This window comes from Littorina saxatilis, linkage group LG6, assembly GCF_037325665.1.
Source record: "Littorina saxatilis isolate snail1 linkage group LG6, US_GU_Lsax_2.0, whole genome shotgun sequence".
Lineage (NCBI taxonomy): Eukaryota > Metazoa > Mollusca > Gastropoda > Littorinimorpha > Littorinidae > Littorina > Littorina saxatilis.
This window is the reverse complement of record NC_090250.1, coordinates 791,980-819,768: the sequence shown is the minus strand read 5'-3', so window position 1 is coordinate 819,768 and position 27,789 is coordinate 791,980. Positions and strand designations below refer to the sequence as shown.

The following is a 27,789-nucleotide window of genomic DNA, read 5'->3' as shown; positions in this document are numbered from 1 at the left end:
ACGTATCGACACGATGCTTGGTGGCAGTAAAATCAGTGACTGACGGCACGGGCACGTCACATCGGCAGTAGAAGGTGGTAAGGGCACGTTAGAATTTCTCACTTGGAACGTCGATGGCTTGGCTTCTAAGCTACCTGATTCTGATTTTCTGGGCTATATCCTGAAGTTCGATATTGTCTGTCTTGTAGAGACATTTTTGGATAAAGCATTCGACCTATCACGGCACTTTAGTGATTTTCAAATCTTCCAGAAATCGGCTAGGAAGCTAACGAGTCATGGTAGGAGGTCAGGGGGCGTCGTTGTTCTCGTAAAGAAAGATATAAGTAAGTTAGTCTATCATGTTGAGACTGAATATGATCATATCTTATGCTTAAAACTTTCCAAAACATTGCTTAATACAGAGGGAGACATTATTTTCATGGCAGCCTATGTCCCTCCAACCACGTCGCCATATTATAACACGAAACAGACTAAATGCCATATCGATGAGTTAGAGTGTTGTCTCCTTGACATGTTTGAAAAACATGGAGATTTGCAGGTCATTCTTTGTGGAGACTTAAACGCAAGAACAGGCCAGTATCAATCTAACGTGTGCCCTGTCGATGAAATGGATAGCGCCGATAAGCGATGTGATCCCTACGTTTGCACCAGGTCATCAGAGGACAAGGTGGCTAACCAATTTGGTTGGGAGCTACTTTCCCTTTGTACATCTTTTAGTATGCATATTTTAAACGGTAACTGCACTCCTGATTTATCAGAACACTTTACATATGTTTCTGTACATGGAAATAGCGTCATTGATTACTTTGTTGTCTCTGATGAATTATCGTCACGTTCTAAACGTCTAGCCGTAGATGAGAGAGTTGAGTCATCGCATATGCCCCTCTGGTTTACGTTTAGCGTCGATTGTGCCCATGTCCGTCCTCCCATCAGTGAAGCAACACAGCCACCTACAAAAAGACTCATATGGGACAGAGAAAAAGAGCAAGAGGTCAAAACTTTGATCCAGTCTGAAAGCTTTGTAAACAAACTGGCCGCTGCTACAGCTATGATCAAAGAGGACGCAGAGGGGTCAGTGGAGTTGTTTACGTGTGCTTTGAAAGACGCTGCTAAACCAATGGAAAGGGTGTTTAAAAATGACTCACCTTTAATCTCCGAAAACAACAAGTGGTTCGATTCTGAATGCCAAAAATTAAAAAGACAAACACGCAAGGCATTTCGGATGTACAAAAAGGAAAAGACAGGACAAGAGAAAGACAGGTTAAAGGTGTTATACCTAACGGAGAGAAAGTCATACTCCAAAGTGCTCAAACAGAAAAAAGACAGTCATAAACAAAATAGAGTGAATAGCCTGCTGTTGAATATTTCTGACTCTCATGCATTTTGGAAGGAGATAAAGAAATTCAGGAGGAAACGTAAACCCGCAGGAACTATTGACAATCAGGCATGGTATGATCATTTTAAGAAAGTACTTAACGAGGATGATGATAGAAGGCATGTTCAAGAACATGACCATACTGACACTGAAGAAGAAAACGAACTTGACTGCGACATTCTCAACAGTGATATTACCGAAGAAGAAGTGAGGACTGCTTTAAGTGGCTTAAAAAAAGGGAAAGCAGCGGGACCAGATGGCGTTTTAAATGATCTCTTAAAAACCACAGGTGACACAATCGTCCCCTATCTTTTGACGTTGTTTAACAACCTTTTTAGGACTGGTGACTACCCTTCAGATTGGGCAAAGGCTATCATTCAACCAATATTTAAGAAAGGTGATGATGAGAACCCTGACAATTATAGAGGCGTCTCTTTGTTAAGTTGTGTGAGCAAGTTGTATACCAGTATTATGAATGCCCGTTTGACAGCGTGGGCTGAGGAAAACAACATTCTCTCTGAGTCACAGGCGGGTTTTAGAAAAAATTACTCCACAATTGACCACATGTTCACTCTTTATGCAGCAGTTACCAAGCAGCTTCAACTAAAAAAGAAGTTATATGTTGCTTTTGTGGACTTTCAAAAGGCATTTGACACCGTTAAAAGGGATGTTTTGTGGAATGTTTTATTAAAGATTGGTGTAAAAGGAAGAATGTTTAACATGCTTAGGTCAATGTACTCATCTGTTCTCTCTTGCGTCCGATGTAACTCTGGCAATACTGATTATTTTGAATGCCTACAAGGCCTGAAGCAGGGCTGTCTAGCGAGCCCAACGCTTTTTTCGTTTCTTATAAACGAACTTGCCTCGGAAATAATATGTAAGGGCAGACACGGAATTCAAATGCTTCCCGGCGAGATCGAACTGTTTCTTTTGATGTTCGCTGACGACATTGCACTGCTATCATCGTCCATAGTGGGTTTGCAAAACCAACTGAACATCTTACATAACGTTTCAAAGCGTCTTGGGTTAAGGCTAAACATGAATAAAACCAATGTCGTTGTTTTTCGAAACGGTGGTCATTTAGCCAAAAGTGAGAAATGGTTCTACGGAAACGCGCAAGTATCAAGTGCTAGCTCTTACAAGTATCTCGGTCTGACATTCACAACCCAAGCCCGTTTGAATCTCTCTTTCAATGACGCAATCACCAGAGCCAAACAAGGTGTCATTGACATTTTTAAAGTCTTATGGAATATAGGATGCCACGACATGGACATATTTTTCAAATTATTTGATGCGCAAATTGCTCCCATCTTGCTCTATGGCTCAGAACTATGGGGATGTTTTGACTGTTCACAGATTGAAAAGGTTCACATGTATGCCTGTAAAAGATTACTCGGGATCTCGTCAAACAGTCCAAACCAGATGGTGTATGGGGAACTTGGAAGATGCACTTTGTCAATCCTAGCAAATATCCGAAGCGTAAAGTACTGGTTGAGACTTAACTGTATGCCGGATTCGAGATATGCAAAGATGTCATACATCATGTTAAAAAACGCAGTTGAAAGGGGAAAACAGAATTGGGTCTCACAAGTTAAATGCCTCCTTTGCATGAATGGATTTGGAGATGTGTGGTTGAACGGGTCTGTAGGTAGGGAATGTGCGTTTATTAGAACATTTCAGCAACGTCTGCAAGACTGCTTTGAGCAAAACTGGCACTGTAAACTTGATACAAGTGTGAGATTTGATGTATACAGGATGTTTAAAGGAGAACTTGAAAAAGAAAAGTATCTGGGTGTCATTGAAAACCAGTACATACGCAAAATGTACACAAAGTTCAGACTGGGCATTACACCATTGAAGGTAAATAAACTGCGCTATAATCCCGAGTGCGCTGAATCCAGAAATTGTACATTTTGTAAATCAACTGAAGAAAATGAAAACCACTTCCTGTTTAAATGCCCAACTTACAATGCAATCCGTCAAAAGTACATTGGTGCTTGTTTTGACCTTGACCAGTTCTCCAACTCATCGTTGTGTATTTTACAGACTGACAACAAATTACGACTGATTGCATTGTCAAATTATGTGTTCTACGCGTTTAGACAAAGAGAAAATCAATTGTGAAATAGACCGGTATGATCGTACAACCCAAAATCCTTGTCTTCATCTTACTGTATTTTTTTTTCTTCTCTGTTTTTACTTCTTGTGCTAGGTGTTGATTTTAAGTTGCCTTGCTTCCGGACGGTCAAGTCCACTTTGTTCACATGCTAACTATTTCTCCCCCTTGTACATACACATTGTGTTTGATGCAATAAAAATTCGCCTTCGCCTTCGCCTTCTCTCTCTCTCTGTCTCTCTCTCTCTCTCTCTCTCTCTCTCTCTCTCTCTCTCTCTCTCTCTCTCTCTCTCTCTCTCTCTCTCTCTCTCTCTCTTTCTCTCTCTGTCCGCATGTAATAAAGTTCTGAGTTCTCTGACGGGGGTGTTTTTCCTACCTCGGAGGAATTTCTTGTTTCTTCTTGAAACACTTTCTGTCATTTGTTGAATATTTAAATTCCTTAAATGCTGACGGTGTTTTCTTTACAAAAATACATTCCCCCTGTTCACAAAAAGCGGTCATTATGTTGGTTTTGTGTATGTGGGCCCCGACTGATGGGACGGTCTTATCCCGTGTGAAAGCACGACTGATGGGACGGTCTTATCCCGTGTGAAAGCACGACTGATGGGACGGTCTTATCCCGTCTGAAAGCACGACTGATGGGACGGTCTTATCCCATCTGAAAGCACGACTTATGGGACGGTCTTATCCCGTCTGAAAGCACGACTGATGGGACGGTCTTATCCCGTGTGAAAGCACGACTGATGGGACGGTCTTATCCCGTGTGAAAGCACGACTGATGGGACGGTCTTATCCCGTGTGAAAGCACGACTGATGGGACGGTCTTATCCCGTGTGAAAGCACGACTGATGGGACGGTCTTATCCCGTGTGAAAGCACGACTGGTGGGACGGTCTTATCCCGTGTGAAAGCACGACTGATGGGACGGTCTTATCCCGTGTGAAAGCACGACTGATGGGACGGTCTTATCCCGTGTGAAAGCACGACTGATGGGACGGTCTTATCCCGTGTGAAAGCACGACTGATGGGACGGTCTTATCCCGTGTGAAAGCACGACTGATGGGACGGTCTTATCCCATGTGAAAGCACGACTGATGGGACGGTCTTATCCCGTGTGAAAGCACGACTGATGGGACGGTCTTATCCCGTGTGAAAGCACAACCAGATTTGACACAGTGAGGCGAACTGCTTCAGGGGCTCACATCCACATCGGACATACACGGATATGTTTTCCAAATGTCTTATACATTTTTCATGGAAGAGGACATATGTCCTATTGTTTTCGTCACAAAGTGGTCATTGTCCGATTATGCTTTCATTTGATCCGGACATTGTCAGTACTTTCCAGTAGTTTGATTTGCTATTTTATCGATGTTTTGCGAAGCGATGTGTCTCTCCAAGCAGACGAAACTTGGGGAGATTTTATGTGCTTTTTATAGAGAAGAGCTTCCAAGGGTCGCAACTCTGAATGCTCCAAGCCGGTTGACAGTTGCCTCCCTTCGCGGGGTTTTTTCTCCGAAAAAGCAACATAACTAAAACAAAATGTCCTATTGATTTATTTTTGTTCAGGACAAATGTCCTATCACTTTTGCATTGTCCAGGACATTTTTCCTATGCCACCTGTCATGGATGTGAGCCCTTGCTGTTTTCACAAGGCAAAGTTGGCTTTTCGTATAAAGAAGAGATTCATCTTCACTGTACACTCTAGTTCTTCTTCTTCTATTGTGTCAGTGTTTTTCTGCACGACATTGCTCTTAGGATAATATTGTAAGTTTCTTGTTCTGTTCTTATTATGTAAGGATTTGTGAATAAGTGATTCAATTTAATTGTACATTTGATTATTGTGTTAGTGTGTGCCTAGACGATATTGTTACAAACTTTATGTTGTGTTGTCGTAAGTGTTTGTGTTCCATTATTTTGATATTAGTGTTAATATATTATTGTTTATGTGCATTCAATTTAAACTATTTTTTTTATATTCATAGTTAACATGTAAAGCACGGAGAGCACGATTTTTCGTGGTTCACACTATATTAGTTCTCATTATTATTATTAACCATGAATATTGTGTTGACAGATTGTGGTGGAGGAGCACCGCTTGGAGCGGGACCCGAACCAGGAGCACCGCATGCTTGCCGTCATATCCGTCTACCGCCAGCGGCTCGCCGACGGCTTTGTAGGGCGGCTCTATCTTGACCACGACTACAGCGGCGACGACAGTACCCAGCAAGGATGTGCCTGCCTGTGGGTTTGCCCTTTGAACTTGCTATCTGTGTGTGTGTGTGTGTGTGTGTGTGTGTGTGTGTGTGTGTGTGTGTGTGTGTGTGTGTGTGTGTGTGTGTGTGTGTGTGTGTGTGTGTTGATGTGCCTGCTTGTGGGTTTGCCATCTGAAGTTGATTTCTGTATTTTGTTCTGTCTATCTGTGTGTGTGTGTGTGATTGGGGGGGGGGGGGGTGGGGTGGGGTGGGGGGGGGGGGGGGATAACCAACAAAGATTTGCCTGCCTGTGTGTTTGTTATTGGACATTTCATTCTGTGTGGCTTTTGTTCTGGCTTTTCTGTTGTTGGTATGTGTGAGAGAGAGAGAGAGAGAGAGAGAGAGAGAGACAGAGAGAGAGAGAGAGAGTTTTGTGTGTGTGTGATTTGGGGACACATATGTTTGTTTCATATAAAACCTTGATGTCAGTTTTAATTCTGCCCTGCTCTTGCGTGCAGGTTTCCTCTTGGTATCCGGCAAAATGTTGACAGGTGAGTTACTGTATGTGTGTGAAACTGTGTAATCCAGTCTGGATTTTTTTAATTGCTGACTGCAAATCTCAGTCATACAGTGGAACGCTAATTTTTTCGGACAATATTGATGGATTATTTCATGCACAGGGTTTCAAAAGCCATGAGTCTGTCAGTCTCCAGCCTTGGCAAAAAGAAACTACAATCTCTAGTTAGTGCACGTGTACTTTTTTGCATCAGTGATGTATTTATTGTGCCTAAGAACAAGAAATGTTTTCACGCTAAAACAACAGAAATAAAGAAGCAGCTCATAGTATATTACTGTGTATTCTTTTTTATTTCAGATACCTGGACCAGTTTCGCGACCTGTTTACGGAGGAAGGGCGGCGTCTGGTGAAGATCACCACCAGCAAACCGGGTCAAGCGGAACAGGTGATGTACACGGCCATCCAGTCACCGGCCGTCGCCCCCCAGGCCACGCCCCCTGTCACCGGCATCACCATCACCAGCGCCCAGGCCTTGCTCAAACAGGCTACGTCCATGGCTGCTACCATCGCGTCTGTGGTAAGTTGGAACTTTGTGTCTTGCATAATTACTGTTTTATTATTATGTTTGGTATGGTATTGGTGAGTTGCCTTGCTCAAACAGGCCACATCCATGGCAGCCACCATCGCGTCTGTGGTAAGATTGCAGTTTGTGTCTTGCGTGTTACAGTGGAGTCCAGCTATAATGAACCTGGGTATAACGAAATCCCGCTTTTAACGAACTGCCATTGATTTCCCGGCAGACAGCCTTCTATTTCTTACTTGTTACTTTCCGGCTACAACGAACCTTTTGAACTCATTTGCATAACGAACCCCTCTTATAACAAACACGTTTTCATCGCCCCAGAGCCGTTTTGTCTCTAAAAGTCACAAGGCTACAACGAACTGATGTCAATAATTCTCTCCAAAGACAAAAATACACAAACACAAGTAAAAGTATACCGGTAACAAACGGTCGAAGAATGAAAATAAAGAAAGAATACAGAGTAGAAATATGTGTGCTCTGTGTGTGCGGCGAGATCAAAGGCAGGTCCATTGTGATGCCTTGACACTGACCTTCTTCCCAGGGGTCAATGACCCAGTTTTAGCTATGAGAGGTGGTTCCCCTGTCATATCTGAGAGAGGAAACACTTCCTGCACCGGGGTCAGTGACCGAGTTTAACCTATGGGGCGGTCTCTTTGATGTCTTGAGAGGAAACATGGCCAGGGTAGTACCTAGTACATGTAGCTGAAACATGCATTATCACAAGTTGTTTGACTGGTACTCAGGCGGTCTCTTTGATTTTTGTCTTTGAGGAGGAAAAAAGTCGCGCCTTATGACCCGGAAAAATACGTACGTTTACACGACTTTTTAAATTTTACTTCTAAAATTACAGTAAAGTGAACATTTGAACTATGCCTCTCTATGGATTATATTATGAAGCTGTTGAAAACATGCAGAGATTGTACTCTCCAAGGAAAGATCGATGGGACGATCATTTGAAGGTGAGTGGGAAAACTTGTCTTGAGGCCATTTAGGGTTGAAAACTCTACAGCGAATTACTGATATAACGAACTAAAATGTATCTCCCTTGAGATTCGTTGTACCCGGACTCCACTGTATATTGTTATTATCCTTGGTACTGTATTAGTCGAGTTGCCTTGCTCAAACTGGCCACGTCCATGGCCGCTACCATCGCGTCGGTGGTAAGATTGTTATGTGGTCATTGACTGCTATACAGTGGTTCTTTTGAATTAAAACTACTTCTTCTTCTTCTTCTGCGTTCGTGGGCTGAAACTCCTACGTACACTCGTGTTTTTTTTGCACGAGTGGAATTTTACGTGTATGACCGTTTTTTACCCCGCCATTTAGGCAGCCATACGCCATTTTCAGAGGAAGCATGCTGGGTATTTTCGTGTTTCTATAACCCACCGAACTCTGACATGGATTACAGGATCTTTTTCGTGCGCACTTGGTCTTGTGCTTGCGTGTACACACGGGGGTGTTCGGACACCGTGGAGAGTTTGCACAAAGTTGACTCTGAGAAATAAATCTCTCGCCGAACGTGGGGACGAACTCACTGTGACAGCGGCCAACTGGATACAAATCCAGCTCGCTACCGACTGAGCTACATCCCCGCCCAATTAAAACTACAGTAAAACCTGTCTCTAGCGGACCCTTGTTGTAACGGCCACCTGCTACATACGGACAGTTTATCATGGCACGAACACGATTTCAACAATAACTAACCTTTAACGGGCGGACACCTGCCACTTACGGACGCGGACACGATTTTTCGGACCGTAGGAAGTGTAAACACTGTCACAAACGGACACAACGTACATAAAAACGCAACTTCGAAAACTCGACTGTTATGCAGTCAGTGCTCGGCAGCCGTAGCCGTAGCCGTAGCACAAATGGTTATTGATTGGTTGTCCTGTCCCTTTTCTGACCAATCAGTGGCTTGTTTAGATGGAGACCCACTTTCGCTCACTCACTTTCGCTTCGCTCACTTTCGCTCACTTTCGGATACAGTCACAACCAAAAGCAACAGTAGACTACTGTGTTTGAAAATGGAATCTCCAGCAGGAAAAAGAAAAGCGTTGACTTTAGAGCAGCGTGTCGCTGCCTTGAAAAAACTAGATAGCGGCCAATCATGCCGAGATGTGGCGAAGGAGATGGGATGTGGTAAAACACAGATCGCGAGGATCAAATCGGAAAAAGAAGACGTGATGAAGGAGTGGGAGTCAGGTGCACGAAGCGACCAAAAAACTGTGAAACGTCGGAAAACGCAATATGAAGACCTGAACAACGTGGTATGGGAGTGGTTTTGTACTGCAAGATCGAAGAATCTGCCTGTCAGTGGACCACTTATACAGGTAAGAAAATGCAACCATTTATCATTTACCACTCCCCCCTTCTCCCCTCCTACTAATCTCTCTCTCGGTCTCTCTCTCTTTGTAAGCAATCGTTCGAAGGAAACAATAGTTAACACAGCTAAATTTCTGTTCCATGCATTTATGCTGAGACTAGAAAAACTGAATGAAACAAGAGCTGACCCAATTTGGTCGAGACACACTGCGGAATTTCCCGTTGAATGACTGGTGAAGAGTCAGCTATTTTTAGCTTTGTGACGTCCGACTTGCGTAAGTTTGAATGCACAGTGTGTGTAGGGAACGTGGGGGGGGGGGGGGGGGGGGGGGGTGGATGTTGTTGTTGTTGTTTGCTACATGTATCATTTGTTTACTCACATTTTCAGTGAGTCTCATGTTCAATCCATTGAAAGGGGCTCTCTGTCTCTCTCTCTTAGTCTCTCTCTCTGTCACGTTTCAATATATCACTTAAGGTGATTATGAACCGGTTAATTACTACTAATTAACTAACCACACCACGATCCACTCTCGCAGTCATACAATTAAATAGAGTCAACAAAAGTATAAGTTTCAGACGCCTGTTTATGTATAAACTCTCCACCTCCCTCGAGCCTTCACTCAAAATATGTTCCTTTTACGTTCTCAACACGTAAAAAACCAGTGTTCACTGACAAAATGCCAGTAGTATGTAGAAAATTATAGGAACACGCTGAACCCGTGTAAATATAGTTAAATGCGAATGTTCTGTTCGAAAAGCTCTAGTTCGTGCAGGTGTCACACACCCCACGTTGTCACTACTCCAATGAAATCATAGATACGAAAAGACAACGGTGGTCAACGGGGTGCGTACGACATGGTGCACTTAGCTTTATCTCTGCTGCTGCTGCTTAGCCGGTATGCTGGTTAGTCGGTTCGCTGGTTAGCCGGTCCGCTGGTTAGCCGGTCTCCTGGTTAGCCGGTCTCCTGGTTAGCGTAGCTTCAACAGGTCCCGCCAAAGTCAGCCGTGCAGATGTTACAGGAACGTAACGAAGCGAAGCGAATCGAAACGAATCGGATCGAAGGCTGCAAACAGAAAGCATCGGTGCACTAAACATGTCAGCTACCCCTCACCCACCACCTTAAAACATGTCATCTTTAAATATCTCATCGAGCACGTGGGCCTGCACAAAACGGACTTTTTACAACAACAAAACAGCCATTTTCCGTCCTTCTCTCCCTATCTGCAAAAACCATATACAGATTAGTATTTTAGCGTCACAGAGAGTAAATTATGCGCTAACCTGGAAAGAACAACAGAGAGTATTTCATTCCACAACACAGACTCATCAACAGCGTTAAATAATGATTTATTACCTCAAAAGCCTATGATTGTACTCTCAATGGAAGCAAAGTCCGCCTCCTCCCTGGAGCAGCCTCTGTTCGTCAACAGTGACCAAAAACCTCCAGAACCCCTTGTCGAATCCTTATGCGAAAGCCATCGCCGACGAAGGAATGTTGACGACTTGTCCTCAGCAAAATAGTGGCAGTGAGAAAGGAAAAACTAGTGGAAGCTCCCCTAGAGTGCCGAATATAATATTCGGTGAAAAACCATCATACTCTAGAAACTGTGTATTAGGTCCTTCCCCTTCTGCCGCTGGGTGTCAAGTGTGCCGTCCTTGTGCCTCTCTCAGACAACCTAGCCAATAACACGTGACTGACCTTGTCACAAAACCAGTCCAGCTATACACAATTCTGCCTCCCAAGCAGAAAAAAGACACGAGAAACTTAATCCCTGAAAATCCCGTGCGCGCTGTCAGCGAAAAACCGTCAGCCCTATGACAGCAAAAACCCCCAACTGTGAAACTCGTGCGCTACAAAACATCCGTGCTGATTGAGCACTGTCAGCAAACTCTGCTGTAGCCCAATATCACGTACAGGCGCTTTCTATCATAATCGACCAAGAACAGGCACTCCACTGAGTGACACTTTCTTGGTCTCTGTCACCCGATCGTGACACACCTCCCCTCTTCAAGACGAAACCTCGGTTTCGCTCACAGTCATGTTCTCCTCTATAGCCCGAGAGAGAAAGTCAGCTCCAACGTTGTTGGCGCCCGGAATGACGCGTACCGTGAATTGGTACGGTTGGAGAATCAACGCCCAGCGCATAAGTCTGGCGTTTGCCAACCTTGCAACCTGAAGATATTGCAGAGGTTGATGGTCCGTTTCCAGACAGAAAGGTCGTCCTCAAGAACGAGCAACCCCTTGTTTCACCCCTGATGACTGCAACCTTCTCTGTCTTCTTGTCTTTGTTCTTCTGGTCTTTGTTCTTCTCCCCGTAGGCTGTCCTCTCTATGTAGGCGCGCAGCAGGTTGGCGTGGTACAGGCGTGCTTTCCCGTGCATCATGATCCTGTAGTCGTTCTGGCCCACCCTCGCTGTCACCTCAAAAGGTCCTTGCCACTGCAGTTGTAGCTTGTTGTGTTTGACAGGTAGAAGTAGCAACACCCGTTCTCCAATCTTGAAGCTGCGCGGCCGTGCCTTGCGGTCGAATCCTCGCGCGTAACGCTGTGCTGCTCTCCCCAGGTTCTCTTGAGCCAGTTTGCAGGTCTCTTCAATCCTGTTCCTGAGTTCTACGATGTAGGTCGCTGTCGTCTGCACCTCCTCGTCAGCTTCTTCGTCTGTCCAAGCCTGACGCAGGATAGCCATGGGACCGCGTACCTGTCTGCCGTACAACAACTCAAATGGGGAAAAGCCCAAGCTCTCCTGAGGAACCTCGCGGTATGCAAAAAGCAATGCTGGGATGTACCTGTCCCACGTGCGTGGTTTCTCCTGAGCTAGTTTCCTCAGCATGGTCTTCAAGGTGCCATTGAACCTTTCCACCAGTCCGTTGCACTGAGCATGGTAAGGAGTGGTGAAGTGCTGCTCCAGTGATAGCAGTCGTGCTGCCTCCGCCATCACTCCTCCCGTGAACTGCGTGCCTCTGTCGGTGAGTACCTCTGATGGAATTCCCAGCCGGGACCACATAGTAACCAGAGCCTCAGCTACTCGCGTGGCTTCAATCGATTTCAGAGGGATCGCCTCTGGGTATCGAGTAGCGTAGTCCACCATGGTCAAAATGTATCTGTTTCCGTCCTCAGACGCAGGCAAGATGGGCCCGATGATGTCCACTGCCACCCGACGAAAGGGTTCGTCGATGAGCGGCATCTTCTCTAAGGGGACCTTCCTCACCCTTCCTTTGGCAACCACCTTCTGGCACTTATCGCAGGACGCACAGAAACGTCGGACATCCGTGCAGATGCCTGGCCAGTAAAAGTGGCGCCAGACACGATCCGTGGTCTTCTTGGTACCAAGATGACCTCCCAGAATCGAGTCGTGTGCCGTTGCCATGACACCCTCGCGAAACTCGCGAGGCACGACAACCTGTTTGAATGTACCTTCTTGGTTGCTGAACTCCCGGTAGAGCAACTTCTTGTCCCTGAGGAACCTTGACCTCCCATGCTTCCCGCTCAGCTTCACCTTCCCCGACTTCGCGTGCTCCCGAGGAGTCGCTAATGTCGGATCAGATGCCTGAGCCTTCGCGAGAAGCGCGGGGGTCACGTTCCCCAGGGCAGCTCGTGCAGCAGGTAGGGGTTTGAGAGGTTTGTCCTCTCGCTCCGCCTGTGCCCGCGTGAGCACTGAAATAACGTCGGGAGACCGATAAACGGGAACCTCCCTGGTGACGCCGTCCACAAACTGAACCCGGTTTCCAATGAGCAGGTCGCATGGAGGATCGTCCATGACGACGGCCACAATGGTCCCCGTGAACAACGGTGTTACGACCTTGATCACTGCCGTGTTCAAGTCGTAAGCGTGAGATGCCTCGGCCATTCTCACCCTGATGCTGTCTCCTGTGTAGGCCATAGCTGGAACTAGACTCGCCCGAACCACTATCATGTCTGCCCCTGTGTCCCGCAGACCTTCGCCCTTCACTCCGTTAACGTAGACGTTGCAGTGGGGCTGGAAATGTTTCCTGGAGCACGGAACGCAGAGTTGTGGAATGGTGCATGAGCTCGTGACGTCCCTTAACTCCTCGCTGCCAACAAAGTGTACGCCCTTCTGGTCAGCCTGTCTCCTGTGGCAGTCCTTCTTCACGTGGCCCCGCTTGTTGCAGTAATAACACTGGATGTCAGTTCTGGAACTTGATCCTTTGTGTCCCTGATCGTCCTTCCCGTCCTTGGGTCCTGAAGAACCTGAATTTCCCGATTTTCCCGGCCGTGAGCCTGAAGATTTGCCGGAGATCGCCTGGGCGTCCTCGTGTACTCTGATCCAGTCGGCTGCCTCCTGAGTAGTCTTTGGCTGGTGCTCCTGCACGAAGGTCACCACCTCAGGTCGCAGGCTGGACATCAGTTGTTCCATGACAATGAGGTCGGCAAGGTCGTCGACGGTCCAGTTCTTCTCGGCCATCTCCACCCAGCGCCGCAGGTAGAGATTAAGGCGTGCCACAAACTGATGGCTCAGCTCGCCGCTCAGTCTCTTGCTGTTACGCAGACGTCGTCTGTAGGCTTCCGCAGTCAGGTTGAAGCGCTGGAGTAACGCCTTCTTTAGTGCCTGATAGTCTCTCGCCTCGTCGTCCTCCAAAGCGTTGTAGAGCTGCAATGCGCGTCCTTTTAAGCAGGTGCTAAGGCGGCTAGCCCACGTGGCCTCTTCCCACTTCTGGTCAGATGCAATGCGCTCAAACCGGCGTAGAAAGTCGTCGAGCTCGTCCTTGTCATCGTCGAACGTCGGCAGTCTCGTACGGTCGGCAACAAATGTCGGCGCGCTAGCCTGAGTAAGCGTACCCTTCTCGGCCTGTAGCCTAGCTAGCTCTAGCTGGTGATCGCGATCCGCCTGTTTGTCCTGTCTGTCACGTTCGGCCTGCTGTTCCTGTCTCTCAAGCTCGTCTTTCTTATCCTGTCGGTCACGTTCGGCCTGCCGTTCCCTTTCTTGTCTGTCTCGTTCATCTTTCTCTTTCCGTTCTTGTCTGTCACGTTCGTCTTTCTTTTCCTGTCTGTCACGTTCGTCTTTCTCTTTCTTGTCCTGTCTGTCCCGTTCGGCCTGTCGTTCTTGTCTGTCAAGCTCTTCTTTTCTCGTCTGTCGCTCTATGTCTTCTTTACGTTCTAACTCCTTGCGCTTAAGCAAACTACGCGCTCTAACGCGTGCGTCTCGCTCTGTCTGTTCCTCGCTACCAGGAGTCTCAAAAGTTAATCTCTTCGTAGGAGATCCCCCTGTAGCCATGGTTAGTTTAGCAAAGCTTTATCACAAAAGTAAGTCTAACGCAGCTATAGCTAGAACACGCGGTGATGAAAGCGGTGGATACAAAAATCCAGCAACCGGAAAATGCAGAAGAAAAATCCAAACGGTGTAGAACAAAACGCGTAGCCTACTTTATGGCTGCTTTTTGCGGTGAAACAAAGTGTTTCCCACAGCCGTGGCCTACTTTATCGGCTGCTTTTTGCGGTGAAACAAAGCGTTTCCCACAGCCTTGGTTAGGACAGAAGTCCTCGGACCCTTCCCCCCCAAAATTCCAACAAAGTCAAAATATGGAGAAAAATCCAAGTAAAACAAGACGGTAGAAATGTAACCTGTTACAAAATGCGAAACAACAATGTAGAGAAAACTGAGTAAAACGAATAACAAATCCGCTAACCCCGCTCAGCTCTCTGCAACGGAAAACTCTGAACGTACAACAACAAAGATTCACAAACAAAGGAAAGGGAAGTAATCACAGTTAGCGCATACAATAACTCACAAATTACAATTTACATTTCCTGCAAGATGTGAATCGCTTAAGGTGTGGTATATGATCAAAACTATACAAAAAAGGGTAGCACCAAGCAGAAAATAAGTCGAGCACTGACGAGATTATCTGCTCTTAGTTATCCTTAATTGGTGGGTCTTTATCAGTTGGAAATTAACTGAGTAAATCCCGGCTTGGCCCCCATGTGTCACGTTTCAATATATCACTTAAGGTGATTATGAACCGGTTAATTACTACTAATTAACTAACCACACCACGATCCACTCTCGCAGTCATACAATTAAATAGAGTCAACAAAAGTATAAGTTTCAGACGCCTGTTTATGTATAAACTCTCCACCTCCCTCGAGCCTTCACTCAAAATATGTTCCTTTTACGTTCTCAACACGTAAAAAACCAGTGTTCACTGACAAAATGCCAGTAGTATGTAGAAAATTATAGGAACACGCTGAACCCGTGTAAATATAGTTAAATGCGAATGTTCTGTTCGAAAAGCTCTAGTTCGTGCAGGTGTCACACACCCCACGTTGTCACTACTCCAATGAAATCATAGATACGAAAAGACAACGGTGGTCAACGGGGTGCGTACGACATGGTGCACTTAGCTTTATCTCTGCTGCTGCTGCTTAGCCGGTATGCTGGTTAGTCGGTTCGCTGGTTAGCCGGTCCGCTGGTTAGCCGGTCTCCTGGTTAGCCGGTCTCCTGGTTAGCGTAGCTTCAACAGGTCCCGCCAAAGTCAGCCGTGCAGATGTTACAGGAACGTAACGAAGCGAAGCGAATCGAAACGAATCGGATCGAAGGCTGCAAACAGAAAGCATCGGTGCACTAAACATGTCAGCTACCCCTCACCCACCACCTTAAAACATGTCATCTTTAAATATCTCATCGAGCACGTGGGCCTGCACAAAACGGACTTTTTACAACAACAAAACAGTCATTTTCCGTCCTTCTCTCCCTATCTGCAAAAACCATATACAGATTAGTATTTTAGCGTCACAGAGAATAAATTATGCGCTAACCTGGAAAGAACAACAGAGAGTATTTCATTCCACAACACAGACTCATCAACAGCGTTAAATAATGATTTATTACCTCAAAAGCCTATGATTGTACTCTCAATGGAAGCAAAGTCCGCCTCCTCCCTGGAGCAGCCTCTGTTCGTCAACAGTGACCAAAAACCTCCAGAACCCCTTGTCGAATCCTTATGCGAAAGCCATCGCCGACGAAGGAATGTTGACGACTTGTCCTCAGCAAAATAGTGGCAGTGAGAAAGGAAAAACTAGTGGAAGCTCCCCTAGAGTGCCGAATACAATATTCGGTGAAAAACCATCATACTCTAGAAACTGTGTATTAGATCCTTCCCCTTCTGCCGCTGGGTGTCAAGTGTGCCGTTCTTGTGTCTCTCTCAGACAACCTAGCCAATAACACGTGACTGACCTTGTCACAAAACCAGTCCAGCTATACACAATTCTGCCTCCCAAGCAGAAAAAAGACACGAGAAACTTAATCCCTGAAAATCCCGTGCGCGCTGTCAGCGAAAAACCGTCAGCCCTATGACAGCAAAAACCCCCCACTGTGAAACTCGTGCGCTACAAAACATCCGTGCTGATTGAGCACTGTCAGCAAACTCTGCTGTAGCCCAATATCACGTACAGGCGCTTTCTATCATAATCGACCAAGAACAGGCACTCCACTGAGTGACACTTTCTTGGTCTCTGTCACCTGATCGTGACACTCTCTGTCTCTCTTTCTTAGTCTCTCTCTCTCTCTCTCTCTCTCTCTCTCTCACACACTCTAGCTCTCACACACTCTCTCTCTCACACACACTCTCTCTCTCACACACTCTCTCTCTCTCTCTATTTTCAGGAAAAGGCGTTGATGCTTGGAATGGAGATGGGCCAAGATGAGTTTATGGCGTCCAATGGGTGGTTGGAGTCTTGGCAGAGACGGTATAATGTGAAATTTTCCACCCTGTCTGGGGAATCTGCTGGTGTTCCGCAAGAAGCCGTAGACGACTGGCGTAAACGTTTGCCAGACATCATCTCAGGATACGATTTAAAGGACATCTTTAATGCGGACGAGACGGGTTTGTTTTACAGAGCCCTACCAAAACAATCAATGGTTATCAAAAAAGACCCCTGCAAAGGAATCAAATGCTCCAAGGATAGGATGACCGTGCTCCTTGGTTGCTCTGCTTCTGGAGAAAAACTGCAACCGTTGGTCATAGGAAGGTCACAAAACCCACGCTGTTTCAAAGGAATGAACAAAACCAGCATGCCTGTTACATACAGATGGAACCGCAAGGCATGGATGACCTCAATTCTTTTCAAGGAGTGGCTGGATCGTTTAAACAGCAAAATGAAAGCCCAAGGAAGACGCATTCTCATGCTGGTGGATAACTGTTCTGCTCATCCCCCAGTGACACTGTCCAACGTCAAACTCCAGTTCCTGCCACCGAACACAACATCCAAACTTCAACCCTGTGATGCCGGGATAATACAGACAGTCAAGGCTCACTACAGGAAGCGGTTTCTACGTCACATTCTGGTCCATATGGATGAGGCGAGTTCGGCTACGGAGCTGGCCACGTCTGTCAACATTTTGCATGCAATCAGGTGGCTGGATCTTGCATGGTGCTCTCTGAAGGCATCGACGATTCAGAAGTGTTTCACTAAATGTGGGTATGTCGGCAGCGCCAGTGAAACTGTGGAGTCTGCTGAGGAGATGGAGTTGGAGACATTTCCACTGGATGGAGGGGAGAAACAACTGCTGGGAGATGTGAGCTGGAATGACTTTGTCAACATGGACAGAGAAACTGGTTTTGTCAACCCTGAGCCCGAAATGATTCCTCAACCACAAGATGATCAGTCTGCATCTGAAGACGACGAAGAGGAAGAAAGGTCAATCACAACAAAAGAAGCTCTGTCCCAGGCAGGCTCTCTCCTCAACTTTGCTGAGATGCAGGGAAATATCGAGCTTGTGAATGCTGCCTTCACGCTGAAGTCCATGCTTGAAGACGTCAAGCTTAGGGAAGCTGGACAAGCCAAACAAACAGGCATCCAGGACTTTTTCAAATCGTCTTGATGAACACTATTCAATTTAATTTAATTTAATCTGGTTTTAATTCCTGTCACTGCCCTCAATCTGTGCCTTGTACAATGATCTGGTAATTTTATTTAAGTTTTTACCTTGTGTTTTGTGTTGAAAAATAAATACATACTACAGGACTGACAAAAAGTGTCTTGTTCATTTTACGTGCTCTTTGTAAAATATTGCCCCGACCCCTCCACCTGTGAAGAAGGGACACCTGTCTAATAGGGACACTATTACCATTCCCCAAGGGTGTCCACTAGAGACAGGTTTTACTGTACTGACAAAGGTCTTGCAAGTGTGTGGGTGCGTTCGAGCGTGCTTGCCTGCCGGCCTGCATGCATGCATGTGTGCGTGCATATGTGTGTGTGTGTGTGTACGTGTGTGTATGTATTGTGTTGAGCTTGACAGTGTGTTAACGTGAGGATGTATGATAAAATGCTTTACCTTTCAGGGGGAGAGCGGCGGGGCGTCACTGGCAGCCAAGCGAAACATCCCCATCCAGCTGTCTCTCTCCATCACACCTGTGTCAGGTGCTACCAACATCTTACCTGCTCAAGGTATGTACACACACGCTTCGGACATCTTTCTTTTTTTTTCATTGGGGGGGGGGGGGGGGGTAGGGCTTTAATATACACTGGAACCTTCCTTTTAAGACCTAAACAGTCTGAGAAAATCAGGTCTTGAATAGAAGGGAGTCTTCTTCTTCTTTGTCGTTCATGGGCTTAGACTCCCGCGTTCACTCATGGTTTTAGCACGATTGGATTTTTACGTGTATGACCGTTTTTACCCCGCCGTTCAGGTGCCATACGCCGCGTTTGGGGAAGGCATGCTGCGTATTTTGGTGTTTCTATAACCCACTGAACTCTGACATGGATTACAGGATCTTTTCCGTGAGCACTTGGTCTTGTGCTTGCGTGTACATACGAAGTGAGATAAGGCACTAGCAGGTCTGCACATACGTTGACCAGGGACATAGGACAATCTCCACCCTTATCCCACCAGGCGGCAGCGACCGGGATTCGAACTCACTACCTCCCGATTAGGAGGCCGACGTCTTACCACTGCGCCACTTCGCCCGTCTGAAGGGAGTCTTATAATGGGGGTAATATTTACACAAGTTATGAACTGAAAATCTGAGACCACCAGGGTCTCAAAAGGGAGGGAGTTTTTTCAATGGGGGGGGGGGGGGGGGGGGGTCTTCAAAGAGGGTTTCCCCTGTAGGGGTTCTGCTCTCTTGAGACTGGTGATTGTGTCAGAATATTAGGTCTTAGAAGTGGAGGAGACCTACAGTGGAGATAAGTATGGCTCTCAAGAGAAGGAGACAGCTAGACTTGACTGGGAGAAAGTCTTTAAAATCAGGGGATTTAAAGGGCATGGGGGTAGGTGGGCTGGGGGGGGGGGGCTGTGTTTTGTGTGTGGAGGGGGGGGGGGGGTAGCAGGGTGTCAACTGTGCAACTCTTCCTGACTTATTGATATCCAGTGAAACAACAATTACTTCCCCTTTGATCCACAGCAGTAGTTCTTATCTCCTGATTTTGCTTCAAGTTGGTTGTCTTGTCGCAACACAAAACTGATAGCAAAGGCTAAATTCATAGCAATGGAAACATCATCTTCTTTGGGTAAATTATGAGAGTAGTGCTAATGAAGGATTTCCACAGATAAAGATTCAGCATGTGTGTGATTGATTTGTTTAACCAGTTGGATATAGGCACACTTTAAATCTGCAATGTACAGACTCACAGCAACCTTGAAACTCAGTGTGTTGTTGCAGGAACCAATCAAGCATCAGTGACCTTGTCAGGACAGTCCAACCAATCGCAGGTTACCTCTCAGAGACTGAAGCAACTGGCCTTGCTCCAAAGGTGAGAAGATTGCGTTTTGAAGGAGTCACACTTTTAAAGAGATACTGTCCACAGAAAACCCAACATCTTTGGAATAAAAAAAAAAGTGTCTCTACATTTCAGGTGTCCTCTCATGGAAGGGAGACTTTGTTGACATACTGTAAATGTAACATTTTGTTTTGTCAATAATTGAACGTTCCAGTAATCTACAATTCTTGTTTTTTGATTCTGAATTTTGGAAAGTTGGAACGTTGGAACGTTAGCAGTCTATCTGTGTTTGGATTCTCTATGTGTGTTGTGTTTTTCAGAACAACCCCGTCACCCATGGCTAGCCCGGCTTCGACCCCCACCTCCACACGTAAGTGGCAAACTGTTCAATAAACAACAGAAGAAGAAGCAAACAAACAATGTGTGCATGTGTGATATATTCAGTTATACACCAAGGGAACATTGTAAGTTGTCAATAGACGATGTTTGGAAAAAACCTCTGTCGGGTTTGTATAAGTTGTGAAAGAGTGACTACTCTTCCTTCCAATGAGAAAAATAATCTACACGCGCTCCTTTCAGGGCTAACATCTTTCCGGTTCTCACCGAAAATATGGTGTTTGAAAACTTTTAAAACCGAAAAATCTGGTTTCTTAAAGTAAAACTTTGTTTTTTGTCCCTACAAGTTAATAACAAAAATCCTCAGCTTCTGGGGGGCGCCGCCGTGGAGCCTGGCCTTTCAGGTTTTTCACTTTTTTTGGTGTTTGCTCTGTACTTGTCCACGTGTTTCAGACACAACCCTCACTAGTGATCGGCCCGTTGGTTGTTTGTCTCACTAAAAGCAAGGGTATTCACTCTTTCACAGCACCTACCAACCAATCAGAACTATTTACCCAATGTGCCTATTCAGGTAAGTACAGAAAGACAACTTTGTTAGTGTATAGTTAGCTGTAATTGCCCGTCGCGATATAACCTTCGTGGTTGAAAACGACGTTAAACACCAAATAAAGAAAGAAAGAAAGCTGTAATTGTTTTATTTGTGATTTTTTCTCTCCAAGTCTGACTGTTTCACCCATTTCATCATGTGAATATAGTTACGATAAAGCTCTTCTTCAGTCTCCTATTACTTTCACACCTTTCTGGTTTCCACAGCCCAACAGATTGCAGCAGCTATTGCCGGACAGCAGGCTAACCTTCAGAAAGTCTCCATCCCTACCCCCACTCACACCCCTCCCCCAAACTCCCGTACCCCCACCCCCACCCAGCACCCCACCCCCTCACTCACCCCCACCTCAGTGTCGTCACGGCGATCGTCTGCAGTGACTCTGGAGAGTTTGACCGGCGTTCAGGGCGCTCATCAGCAGACTCTGCAACCCCAGAACATCAGCTTTGTCTCTCAGGGTGAGAGAGTGTGTAAGTGTGTGTGTTTGCCACTGTGTGTGTGTGTTTTCTGTGTGCATTTGGAGGGGAATAAGACACTACATGTAGCAGGTCTGCAGATAATTTGACGTGGAAGATGGAAAATGTCTCCAGCCTTAGCATCCTGTGGTAATATCAACATTTATATTTTCCTCTGCCTTCCGCAGACCCTTCTGGCAGTGGAGTGAACCAGGGCGCGACTCAAGGGGCACAACTGTCCAACATCAACCTGGCCAGCCTGAGTGGTCTGCCCCAAGGTCTCAACCTGCAGAGCATCGCGGGACTGTCGGGCGTCAGCCTTGCCAACCTGGGGCTGCAGCATATGCAGGTATGTGTGTTGTGTGTGTGTGTGTGTGTGTGTGTGTGTGTGTGTGTGTGTGTGTGTGTGTGTGTGTGTGTGTGTGTTGTGTAGGCTGTGTGTGTGTGTGTGTGTGTGTGTGTGTGTGTGTTGTGTGTGTGTGTGACTGTGTGTGTGTGTGTGTGTTGTGTGTATGTGTTGTGTGTGTGTATGTGTGCGTGTTGTGTGTAGTGGTGGGAAGTGTGTGGGGGGGGAGGGTTGGGGGGAATGTGGGTGCGTATGGGGAGGGGAGGGGGAGTGATTGTGCAAGTATGTTGTGTGTGTGTTGGGGGGGGGTAGGAGGAAGGGGGGAGTTTTTGTGTTGTGTAGGGGGAAGGGCTGTTCAATCATGCAAGTATGTTGTGCGTGCGTGTGTGATTTCAGTTTTGTTTGTGTGAACAACCGTTAACATCTTGAGCAGTAACTTTGCAATCTCAGTAGCAGAACCCTGAATGTCAAGGTGTACTTTTGTTGCACAGGTATCCCTGTCCATGCCAGGTATAGCTGTACCTGTCCCTATCACCATGATCAACACCAACCCCTCCATTCTACAGAACCAAGCTGGAATTCTGGTAAATCATCAAATCTGATAAGTTGTACCGTTGTTTTCTGACTGTTAGGGAATTGTTTTTTTCCTCGATCCTGATCAACTTGTCTGATAGTCGATGTAGCAATGTTTGTGGTTAAGGGAAAACTGTGGAAAAGTACTCGCTCGGAGAACATGGAAATAATCATACAATGGAACTAATTTCCACTGAAATCTTCATCAGTCGACATAAAGAAGTACTTGCAGAAGGAAAAACAGAAGAAATCAGGACAAGGAGGGGATTCACACAAATATAAGGGGGCCAAGTTCAAGTTCAAGTTCAAGTTTTATTAGTCCATAACCCATGGGGGCATTTTGAACAATCAATACAATCATGATATATGCTAATATAGTAAAAAATAAAAAATAAAAATTATGAAAAACTGTTACAAATTCTATTAATAAAGTCCAAAATATTCTTTAGCAATTTCTTTTTCTTAGTAGCAAACAACTTTTTAAGTTTAAGTGCATTAGGCTTTTTCCAATAGTAAGGTGGTAACAACTCAGCTCTTTCTTCTTTGAAAAAATCACAGACAAATAAATAATGGAATTCATCACCTATGTCTTGTGATACACATTTGGTGCAAGTTCTTTCTGACCTCGGGATGTTAAGATAACGTTCTTTCTGTACAGGCAAATTGTTGTTTAATGTTCTAAACTTCATCATTGAAACACATTGCTGATATGGCAGGTGTGTGACATAGTCTTCACATGCAAAAATATCTTTAAACATTCGATAATTCCAAAACATATTTTTTGTTCCAATTTCTGTAAACTGGTCATACAAGCTTCTTTTTACTTTCTTTTTAAACCATGCGCTTGAGTATTGAACATTTTCTTGAAAAGTCCAAAGGCCAGAGAGACCAATTTCATTTAACGTTTTTCAATAAAACATAAATAATTAGATTCAATCATCTTGTTGATATGCAATTTATAAGTAAAACAATACACAATACTTGAGAATGTATTTTTATGAATAGGACTAATTAGTTTATACCAATAGCAAAGCATTCTACATTTCATATTAACATCTAGTGGATATCTTCCAAGTTCACCAAATATCATAGCATTTGGAGTTGATTTTTTTTGTTTGAAAACAATTTTATAAAAACGCAATTGAAGTTTAGTAGTAAGTTCACAGGAACCAAACCCCATACCTCACATCCGTATAGTAAAATTGGAGCAATCATGTTATCGAACAGGTCAACTTGTATGTCCACAGGCCTGGTTGCTCGGTTGGTAGAGCATTGGACTTGTGATCTTAGGGTCATGGGTTCGAATCCGGGCTGGGACGGACATGGGTCAAATTTTTGTGCAGACTGAGAGACAGTATCCATGTCCCCCCCCCCCCCCCCCCCCCCCCCCCTGTCGCCACTGTGGCATGTAAAAGACTGCGGTCATTCTGCCATAAGTACATGTGGCTGATTACAACTAAACACGCACACACCTGGGTAGCGCGACACTGTTGCTGCTAGCTTTCCACTGGGAGGAAGCGACCCGAATTTCCCAGCAATGGTACAATAAATGAATGGGGGAAAAAACAGAAGAAATCAGGACAAGGAGGGAATACACAAGGATATAAAAATAAACAGAAGTGAACCAAAGAAAACATTTCAGCTGAGTGTTAGACTTGCTTCCTTTTCAAAGCCAGGTTGTTTTGATTGGTGTTTGACAGACCAGCAGCACATCAACAGGCTCATCCCAGGCTGCTCTGGTAACCATGGTGACGGCTCTACCTGCGTCGTCGGCCAGCTCTACGTCCGGCACCTCCACCACCGGCACAATGTCGTCGCAACAGGTCGTCATGTCCACAGGTACATAGCTGTCTTTTCTAGTCACTTGTGCTCATTTTTTTTTGTTTTTCTTGTTTCTTTTTCTCTCCCCCCCTCAAATTCTATCTCTGTCTTTATTTGTCTCTCCCATTCATGAAAAAAACTTTTGTTTGAAATGGTCTCTTTGCCAAAAGGCAAATGCCTGTTGGTCTGATCTAATTGACACCTGTCTGTATTCTACAGGTGTAGGTTCCAACCAAACAGCAGTGCTACCCAGCGGCTCAGGTATGCTGTCGTTACCCGTGGGTCTGAGCGGTCTAACCCAGCTGATGCCGGTCACCACCAAAGCCCAGGGGGGTGTGGGGCTGCGAACACCTGCCAACCTCCCTCAGCTGCTACAGGTGAGTCATTTCTTACACATGAAACCGGTCTCTTTTCTCCAAGTGCTAATATAGGCTGAAAGGATATCATCTTCCTGTAGCAGTGCCTCTTTTGGACACACCCCTCGTTAGTGACAGGCCTATAATGTCACGAGGAAAAGTTTGACTCAATAAAAGCAAGAGTATTCATTCTTCCACAACCCATGTAACCTCTACAGTTTTTTTTTAATATCGTCTATTGTCTTTACCGTTGGCGAGGACTATACATCTTTAGGATTTAAGTCTTATTCATAGATATAATCAAAGGATGAAGAGAATGTTTTATATTACAATATTATTACCTGATCCGGGTACATTAGTTGATAGAGCACTGAACTTGTGATCCTAAGGTCACAGGTTCAGATCCTGGCAGGGACGGACAGACTCAGAGATGGTATCCATGTCCCACCCCTGTGTCACCACAGTGGCACGTAAAAGACCTTGGTCATTCTGACATAAGTGCAGGTGACTGATTACACTTGAACACGCACACACCCGGGTAGCACTACTCTTGTTGCTGCTAGCTTTCCACTGGGAGGAAGCGACCTGAATTTCCCAGCATTGGGATAATAGAGTAAATAAAATGAAATGAAATCTCCAACAGTTGCCGGGTGGTCAGCAGTCCATCCAGTTACTGAGTCTCCAGCAGCAGCAGCGAGGGGGTCAGCTGAAGCCCGGGACACTGACCGCTGCCATCACCTCACAGCCACAGCAAGGGGGCTTGAACCGGCAGGGGACAGGCATCTCGACCGCCGTACCACTCTCCTCAGGTCAGTGTGGCTGTCAATTTAATACAGTGCTATAGTCCAGCTGAGGGGCAGGTGGAGCACGTTTAAAATAAAATGGAGGCAACTTTTACACAGCGCTCAAGAAAAGTTGTTAAGGACGATTAGTACTATCTTCTGTTAAAATGACTTGTTTCCAGCTTTCGCAGTTTGAGCCCTGTACAGGTACATTTTCACAAATTACCCGTGCACCTGGCACATAAGAGAGGTCAGTGGGTTGCATTACTGTGGCTCGTTTAGGGTTGAAATTGACTCATTACTGGTCATAGCGGTCAAAAATATACTAGTGTAGAGTGAAAACGATTAAGGATAGCACTTAACCCTTTCAACAAAAGATAGTACGAATCATTTGAACAACTTTTCTTCTTAAGCGTTATATAAAAGTGGCTTGAATTTATTTTAATTAATTAAAAACGTCTTTCACTAGCCGCTCGGCCGGACTATACCTGCCATGAAAGGCATCTCCATTGCTGTACACACAAGTCAGTGTGGCTGTCAGTTTACAACAATGGGCGGGGATGTAGCTCAGTCGGTAGCGCGCTGGATTTGTATCCAGTTGGCTGCTGTCAGCGTGAGTTCGTCCCCACGTTCGGCGAGAGATTTATTTCTCAGAGTCAACTTTGTGTGCAGACTCTCCTCGGTGTCCGAACACCCGTGTGTACACGCAAGCACAAGACCAAGTGCGCACGAAAAAAGATCCTGTAATCCATGTCAGAGTTCGGTGGGTTATAGAAACACGAAAATACCCAGCAGGCTTCCTCTGAAAACGGCGTATGGCTGCCTAAATGGCGGGGTAAAAAAACGGTCATACACGTAAAATTCCTTTCGTGCAAAAAACACGAGTGTACGTGGGAGTTTCAGCCCACGAACGCAGAAGAAGAAGAAGAAGAAGTTTACAACAGTGGTACCTGCAGTGAAAGGACACCCTGGGGCCCAGCCAAAATGTGTCTCTATATTGTAGGTCACGGCTGTTCCCAGCTTGTGTTTTGGTGTGAGTTAAAAATAGCCCAGCAGAGGGAATACTTTGGCTGCCAACAGCACACTGTTAAGGCCAAAAAAAATAATTGTCTGTTTCTGGTAACATGGCTAAAAAAAAATAGGGTCGGTAGGAAGGGATTTTTTTATTTTTTTACTTTTTTTTTTTTACCCCAAATGTAGGCCAATAAAACTAACTTTAAAAATCGCGCAAAGAGACTGGATTCACTATACATAGAGACAAGACACTCAACACATTTACAAATCGTCAGCGGACTTTCGTTTTCACACGTTTTTGTTGTTCATTTTCTCACCCTGTCCTTTACCACCCCCCCCCCCAAAAAAAAACATTTTGAGTTTGGAAAAAAAAGTTTAGGGTCGGCGCCGAAATTTAAGGTCGGTCGGGTGACCAGAAACAGACAATTTTTTTTTTGTGGCCTAAGCTTGCTTGCCTGTTACACCCAACTGCTTGCGCGCTATACTGGGAGATCGGCCTTCTCAGTGCTAGCTACTAGCTGCTGTGTTATCGCTGCAGTGTGGAAAGGATGGGTGCTAAAAATAGCCTGCAGCTAGAGTAGCAGAAATGAAGCCCTGGGGAGGTGTCTTGCCATGACAGGTATATTTTAGTCACGTTTAGAGAATTAATCCATGAGAGTAAGGCCATACTTCTACTGATCTTAACAAAAACATGTTTGGGCTGATATCACTGTAATCACATGTAGCTTGTTCTGAATTTCATAAAGTATCCCATGAAAAAGACTTGAGTTGTGACATTTCCCAACTCTCAGTCTTCAAAATATGGCTCGAGACATTTATTTTCTCAAAGAGGTTGTCTTGACAATTTTGTGAAAACTCTTGCTCATGACATTTATTTTCTTCAAGAGGTTGCCTTGACAATTTTATGAACACTTTTCCGTGTGACATTTATTTTCTTCAAGAGGTTGCCTTTGACAATTTTGTGCAAATTCTTCAGCATGACAGTAATTTTCTCCAAGAAGTTGCCTTGACAATTTTGTGAAAACTCTTTCGTGTGACATTTCAGTGTCAGTGCTGACAAGCCAGCAGATGTCAGCTCTCACCTCCCTGACAATGGGCAAGGCCGGCGCGGGGGGAGCGGGGCAGTTCATTCAGCTGACCGGGGGGGCTCAGGGTGGGGTCTCCAACCCCCAAGGGGGTCCCCAGACCCTCCACACTCAGCTGGCGTTCCAGAAAGCAGGGGGCGGTACGGGCACCCTTCAGTTTCATCAGCTCCAGTTGAAGCAGGCGACCGCGCCGACCTTGACCCCCACAGCGGCCATGCAGAGTGCCGCCAAGTCCAAGAGCAAGAAGAGAGGAGGTGCTACGCCACCCAAATCATCCTGAGGGATTTGTTGCGTTGTGGTTTTCCCTGGGACCTTGTGTATGGGTGGGGGAGAGAGACAGAGAGAGAGACAGAGAGAGAGACAGAGAGAGAGAGACACAGAGAGAGAATGTGTGTGATTAGGAGTTTGAGAGTGAATGGAAAGGTACATGTCCTTCACCATTATTTATTATTGTTTATCATGTTATGTCAGTTTTGACGTGTGAAATAATATCATTCAGTGTTTTTAAGTTCTATCGTGTCTTTAAAATAAATTCCTGTTGTTTTTCTTGGGGAAAGCGTCCATTGCAAATTTTAGGATATTCATATTTCTTTTCTTAATGCGTGTGTGTGTGTATGCTTACAAGTGGTTT

The 27,789-nt window shown here is 45.5% G+C and overlaps 1 protein-coding gene across 3 annotated transcripts in view; it reads left to right on the top strand.

Moving 5' to 3' along the window:
* The window catches only part of LOC138968251 (transcription factor SPT20 homolog), a 54,967-nt gene extending 27,393 nt beyond the window's left edge, over nt 1–27,574 (top strand). For 2 of the 3 annotated variants that reach the window (XM_070340814.1, XM_070340812.1), the window contains exons 12-24: nt 5,568–5,734; nt 6,204–6,236; nt 6,560–6,779; nt 18,409–18,514; nt 19,729–19,819; nt 20,107–20,156; nt 20,936–21,196; nt 21,370–21,530; nt 22,019–22,111; nt 23,801–23,939; nt 24,141–24,298; nt 24,921–25,086; nt 27,119–27,574. In XM_070340814.1, coding sequence (XP_070196915.1) covers nt 5,568–5,734; nt 6,204–6,236; nt 6,560–6,779; nt 18,409–18,514; nt 19,729–19,819; nt 20,107–20,156; nt 20,936–21,196; nt 21,370–21,530; nt 22,019–22,111; nt 23,801–23,939; nt 24,141–24,298; nt 24,921–25,086; nt 27,119–27,438 — 1,965 coding nt within the window. In that variant the 3' untranslated portion in view covers nt 27,439–27,574. The remainder of the gene's footprint in view (nt 1–5,567; nt 5,735–6,203; nt 6,237–6,559; nt 6,780–18,408; nt 18,515–19,728; nt 19,820–20,106; nt 20,157–20,935; nt 21,197–21,369; nt 21,531–22,018; nt 22,112–23,800; nt 23,940–24,140; nt 24,299–24,920; nt 25,087–27,118) is intronic. The other variant, XM_070340813.1, reaches the window with a different exon arrangement.
* The last annotated feature ends 215 nt before the right edge of the window (nt 27,575–27,789 follow it).